Source organism: Ciconia boyciana, chromosome 4 (genome assembly GCF_034638445.1).
Source record: "Ciconia boyciana chromosome 4, ASM3463844v1, whole genome shotgun sequence".
NCBI lineage: Eukaryota > Metazoa > Chordata > Aves > Ciconiiformes > Ciconiidae > Ciconia > Ciconia boyciana.
The window spans coordinates 2,757,327-2,763,326 of NC_132937.1; the positions used below are offsets into that span (position 1 = coordinate 2,757,327).

Genomic DNA, 6,000 nt, shown 5'->3' on the forward strand with positions numbered 1-6,000 from the left:
AAGAAAAGTTTCCTGTTATTGTTCAGTACTGATTTGATGTAGTCTTGCAAAGAACTCACCTACTTACTTCTAGAACATACTTATAAACAGCTCTACATAATATATTATGTAAAAATGTATTTGTGATATTCTGTACATGTTCTTTAAACCTTGTGGTCCTGATCCTGTTAATACTTATGTGTGTGTAATTTTACAAAATTAAAAAAGATTGACTGTCAGCTGAAGGAGTCTGCCTAAATGCCTGACTTCCACTGATTCATGAGTGTTTGTAATATCAGAGGCAGCATAAACATCTTTCCAGCTAGATCAGCTTTTCAGGTTCATTGTTCCAGGTAATCTAAGTGCTCTGACATATCATTAGGCAGCTTTAATTTTGTGGTTGACAGATATTTTTTGCTCTCTAGTGGGAAAATCTCTCTGCGGGTTTTAATTAAAATGTTTTATGTATAGTATGGTCTCAGAACTTTGATACAATGCATATGTATTTCATGACTAAGCTAGTTAAAGGCAGGAAGGAGGATATAAGATGAAGCAATTGAATTAAATATTGATAACAGTCTCTTACTCTTTCATGGGAATATTGGTTTGACTTGGAGCTCAAGGCACTGTGTAGCAAGCAAACCTCTCCACTATGTAATGCAGATACATTATTAAAACAGCTATTAAAAATACATGAACTGAAATATTGGAAATATCAATAATAATCTTATTTAAACATTGAAGTTGAGAAAAAAATTTTTTCTGCTCCATATTAGGACCCAGATTCACGAACATGGCATCATTATGTCTATCAGCCCAAATACCTTGATCAGCAAAAATCAGAACTTGATTGTGAGAAAAAGTTAAAAGAAGACAGCCCTAGAAAAACACCTAACAAGGAAAGTTCCCTGCCTAACCTTCCTGTCTCATTAGCAAGCATTAAAGAGGAGCCTAAAGAGGTCAAGCGTTCTGATTCTCAATCAGTGGATGAGAGCAAGATAAAAAATGATGATCGAAAGACTCCTGTAAATTGGAAGGACTCTCGGGGTGCTAGAGTGGCAGTTTCCTCACCAATGAGTCAGCATCAGTCATATATCCAGTACTTGCATGCTTATCCTTATCCACAGATGTACGATCCCAACCATCCAGCCTATCGTGTAGTCTCTCCTGTCCTAATGCACAGCTATCCTGGTATGTATTCTGAAACTTGCTTTGCACACTAGTAAAGATTTACACACTCAAAGTGCAGTAAAGCCTGCATTTTAATATTTCTGTTAGCAGCTTTGTTTTGCTTGTGCTTATGCTAGGAAAAGTTCTGTAGATGAAACTCATTTAATACAGGATGTTCCTTTTATGAACTGTCAGAGTTCGCAGCTACAGTTTCCTCAACCCTTGACAGTCTGCTATTGCTGTTAGACTGACAGTTTATTGCCTAGAAAAATATTCTAAGCACTTACTGTCACAACCATTATAACTATTTTCCTTTCACTTAAAGAGAATACATAAATGTCTGAAATGGCTATGAGCTCAGCCCTCTATAGCCTTCATTCACCAGAGCAAATTAGGTGAAAAAAATAGATACAATTTGATAATCACATGATCCTTTTTTGATGTTGCCCTCTGTCCTGGCATCCCCTCCTCCTACCTTGATATAACCAAACTGTAAAAACAGTAACTTGATGTGGCATTTATTGTTTACCTGCAGGGACTTATCTCACTCCAGGATTTCATTATCCTGTTTATGGGAAGATGTCAGGGAGAGAAGAGGCAGAGAAAGTCAATACCAGTCCGAGCATCAATGTGAAATCAACCACTGAGTCCAAAGCACTGGATTTGCTCCAGCAGCATGCCAACCAATACCGCAGCAAGTCCCCTGTTGTAAGGCTTCATCTGTTGTTACTGAAGAGTGGTACATTTGGGGAGGGGTAGAGAACATCATTTTAAGAAGCACACACAGTCTGGCATCAAGCTATGAATGCATTATGCTTCTTTATACTGCTGCTTAAAATAAAAGTAATTTGATGTCAGGATGCTTTCTTGGCATAAAGTGGAAGTGACACATAAAACAGAGTTCTGTGCTCAGTCTTCTTAACTTAAATGAATGGACTCATATTGAAACCTATATTCAGAAATACCTATTGGTACAGAGTGTATTGCATTTAAATGGGAAGCTCCTGTTTGTAAACTGATAATGAAATAAAAAGTTGGGCTGTGGGATTTGGTAATATCCCCTCAGTATATTTGCCATGAAGCCATCCATATCTTCCGAAAAGCAGATTATCTCTGTTTCTGAAAAGCATTTCTTTCTGAAAATTTCCATGGAAATTTCTGAAATTTCCATGTTGGAGCAAACACTATTGTTCTACTGTGGTGGGTTGACCCTGGTTGGATGCCAGGTGCCCACCAAAGCCGCTCTATCACTCCCCTCCTCAGCTGGACAGGGGAGAGAAAATATGACAAAAGGCTCATGGGTCAAGATAAGGACAGGGAGATCACTCAGCAATTACCATCACAGGCAAAACAGACTTGACTTGGGGAAAATTAATTTAATTTATTGCCAACCAAATCAGAGTAGGGTAATGAGAAAATAAAACCAAATCTTAAAACACCTTCCCCCCACCCCTCCCTTCTTCCCAGGCTTAACTTCACTCCTGAATTCTCTACCTCCTCCCCCCTGAGCGGCGGCGCAGGGGGATGGGGAATGGGGGTTGTGGTCAGTTCATCACACATTGTCTCTGCCGCTCCTTCCTCCTCAGGGGGAGGACTCCTCACACTCTTCCCCTGCTCCAGCATGGGGTCCCTCCCACGGGAGACAGTTCTTCATGAACTGCTCCAGAGTGGGTCCCTTCCATAGGGTGCAGTCCTTCAGGAACAGACTGCTCCAGTGTGGGTCCCCCACGGTGTCACAAGTCCTGCCAGCAAACCTGCTCCAGCGTGGGCTCCTCTCTCTCTATGGGGTCACAGGTCCTGCCAGGAGCCTGCTCCAGCGCAGGCTTCCCACGGGGTCACAGCCTCCTTCGGGCATCCACCTGCTCTGGTGTGGGGTCCTCCATGGGCTGCAGGTGGATATCTGCTCCACCATTAACCTCCATGGGCTGCAGGGGGACAGCCTGCCTCACCATGGTCTTCACCACAGGCTGCAGGGGAATCTCTGCTCTGGCGCCTGCAGCACCTCCTCCCCCTCCTTCTTCACTGACCTTGGTGTCTGCAGAGTTGTTTCTCTCACATATTCTCACTCCTCTCTCTGGCTGCAGTTGCTGTTATGCATTTCCCCCCCCCTTCTTAAATATGTTATCACAGAGGCACTACCACCTTCGCTGATTGGTTCGGCCTTGGCCAGCGGCGGGTCCATCTTGGAGCCAGCTGGCACTGGCTCTGTCGGACATGGGGGAAACTTCTAGCAGCTTCTCACAGAAGCCACCCCTGTAGCCCCCCGCTACCAAAACCTTGACATGCAAACCCAATACATCTACTTTCAGATAGGTTGGTTCTAGTTTCAATTGTGAGCAAGTCACTGACTTGATTCTATTTTTAGAAGAATTTTTTTCTTGCTGCTCAGGCAGGTTTGATCCCCAGAGTGCATTAAAGAAGGCTGAGAACTAATTTACATCAGCTCTTAACAACTCAGATTGGTTGTTCAGGCATTTGCAAGTCAGCCAGGCTTAAGAGAATCCAAAACTAGTAGTCAGCATGATGGCTTCATGCTGCAGTGTGTCACCTCAAAATCTCTGTGCCTTGAAAATCTTCCATTAACCAGATAAACCAGCTTTAGGCTAAGATCAAGTGCAAATCTCCAGTAGAGAGATTTCTTCATCAGAATAAATCAGCTTCATTATTTGAATTTGAATGGTCCTTTCAGGGTAATATTAGTAAATGGATTTTTTTTGTGATTTCCTCCCTTTTAAAATTCTCACATCAGTTTTCTTTCACCTTTTTATTGTCAGCCTGTGGAAAAATCCGCAGCTGAGTGTGAACGGGAAGCAGAGAGGGAACGAGACCATCATTCGCCTTTTAGCCAGAGGCATCTCCATACACACCATCACACACATGTTGGAATGGGTTACCCACTTATACCTGGTCAATATGACCCATTTCAAGGTGAGCAGAGGGTTTCCAATGGTGGGATTAGCTTGCCTTGTGAAGTCGTTACCTTGGCGTTGCAAGTCATATGTACATGAAACGTTCTGAATAGAGATCCCCCTGTTAAATCAGAAGTGCTTTATATTTAGGAAGAAGGCTTGAAAATTCACAGCAAGGACTAACATCAAATAAATATCTTCAGGCCTGAGAAATACCAAGTTTTGTTTCCAAAACTGGTTGTCAAAGCATTATTAAATATTTACCAGTTAGGCTGTTGTTCACATGAATGTTTTGAATCCTACTACAAACTGACATTAACTGCCTGAAAGGTGGCAAAAAACCAAACCAAACAACCCCCTTTTTACTTAATTAGGGTTGTGTAAGCAATGAAAGAAGTGTGGCAAAGACAAAAGCTGTTTATACTGAACTTATTTTATGTACAAGGCATTGCAGTCACAAGGGTTTGAGTTCATTACAGTTGGAGCATCTGAAAGAGAATTTTGGCAAATATTTTGTCAAATGCAGTGCACAAAGTTGCAGTCAGGGAAAAAACAGCACAATAAGACATGATTCATTCTCCCTAGGTTTTATACCATTCTTTGACTGTTTTTCTCTAACCCTGGATTTTAGATGAATTAAAAGAAGATTTGCTCCCATACAGCAAAGTACATGCTATCACAATTGGTAGCTAAAATGACATAAATTTATGATGCTCACTCAGTTCCTTCACGGTTATTTTTCCTGTGTAAAAGTCTTGAAATTTCTCAGTTTGATTCAGTGATTCCACATGACTTATGGGATGCATTATGCTTGTTCAGTAGGAAAACTGTAGAAAAGATAAGTTTTTATCAAAGTATTGTATTCTGAGCAGATAGCATGTCATTTCTGTAATTCACTGTGAGTTGATTCTTGTTGTTTCCTGGTACTTATTATTTCTACTGAGCTTGCTATTCAGAAATGTATACAAACCATTTAGCATCATGCAGTGCAATACTTGGAAAGGAATACAGTAAGTTGGAATGCTGTATATTCTTGTAAAATACCTATCAAGGAGAAGTCAGTATACTATATGAAGTCATATTGGTCATGCTGGGCAGACTGTCTTAACACTGTTCCCTGAAATGTGCTGTTTGTGTAGTATTAAAAGCCATCTTCTGATGGTAGGGGGTTTTTTTTGTTTGTGTTAGAGATTCTTCCTACCATTTCTCTGAACACAAAAATCCATTAAAACCAGAAGCACATCCACATTCTTTTGTTTCTTCTTTCCTTCAGGACTGACCTCTGCTGCCCTTGTTGCCACTGAGCAGGTGGCTGCTCAGGCATCTGCCTCTGGTATGTTTCCTGCACAAAGAAGGTAAATATCCAGTAAATCTTGAATTATACATCTTAATACAGACAGGAGAAAGGAAATCATACATTTTATAGCCTGAAGGTATATATTTCCTTGCAAGACACAGTTTTTAAGGTGGGGAAAGAGGTTTGCTGGACTTTGGGTTAATTGTAGTTTTATTCTCTTTAAGACATTTTGTACTTGAATTGTGTCCTCTGATTGTAATACAAATCATTAAGAGGGAACAAATAGTCTGTCTTCTGAGATTTTCTATAGACTATATTTTAGGTATTGTTATTATTAAGATAAAACAAGTGGTTATGAAATATAATTAAGATCCAAACGATTTTTAAAAGTAGTTTAAGCTTCACATTCAGTTAGATCGATCTACTACCAGGTAAATGTATGCTTTTATCTAATCTGAAAATCTTTCTGGTTTGCTGATTTTATTTCCAGAAGGGTTTTCTAGGGAGGTTACATTATTTTTAAGTTACATACAAATCGCATGCATTTGCCTCTCAGTTATTTACTAGTTTTTCAATTGGAATTACTCTTCAACTTCCAACAGGAAAGAGACTCTTCTTTATAATAATCATCCCATTTTAAGTGAA

The 6,000-nt window shown here is 40.2% G+C and overlaps 1 protein-coding gene across 1 annotated transcript in view; it reads left to right on the top strand.

Moving 5' to 3' along the window:
- The window catches only part of LOC140651224 (zinc finger protein 608-like), a 150,733-nt gene extending 145,316 nt beyond the window's left edge, over nt 1-5,417 (top strand). Inside the window, exons 5-8 of the mRNA XM_072860436.1 lie at nt 756-1,170; nt 1,685-1,857; nt 3,924-4,077; nt 5,332-5,417. Of these exons, the coding sequence (XP_072716537.1) occupies nt 756-1,170; nt 1,685-1,857; nt 3,924-4,077; nt 5,332-5,417 (828 nt within the window). The remainder of the gene's footprint in view (nt 1-755; nt 1,171-1,684; nt 1,858-3,923; nt 4,078-5,331) is intronic.
- The last annotated feature ends 583 nt before the right edge of the window (nt 5,418-6,000 follow it).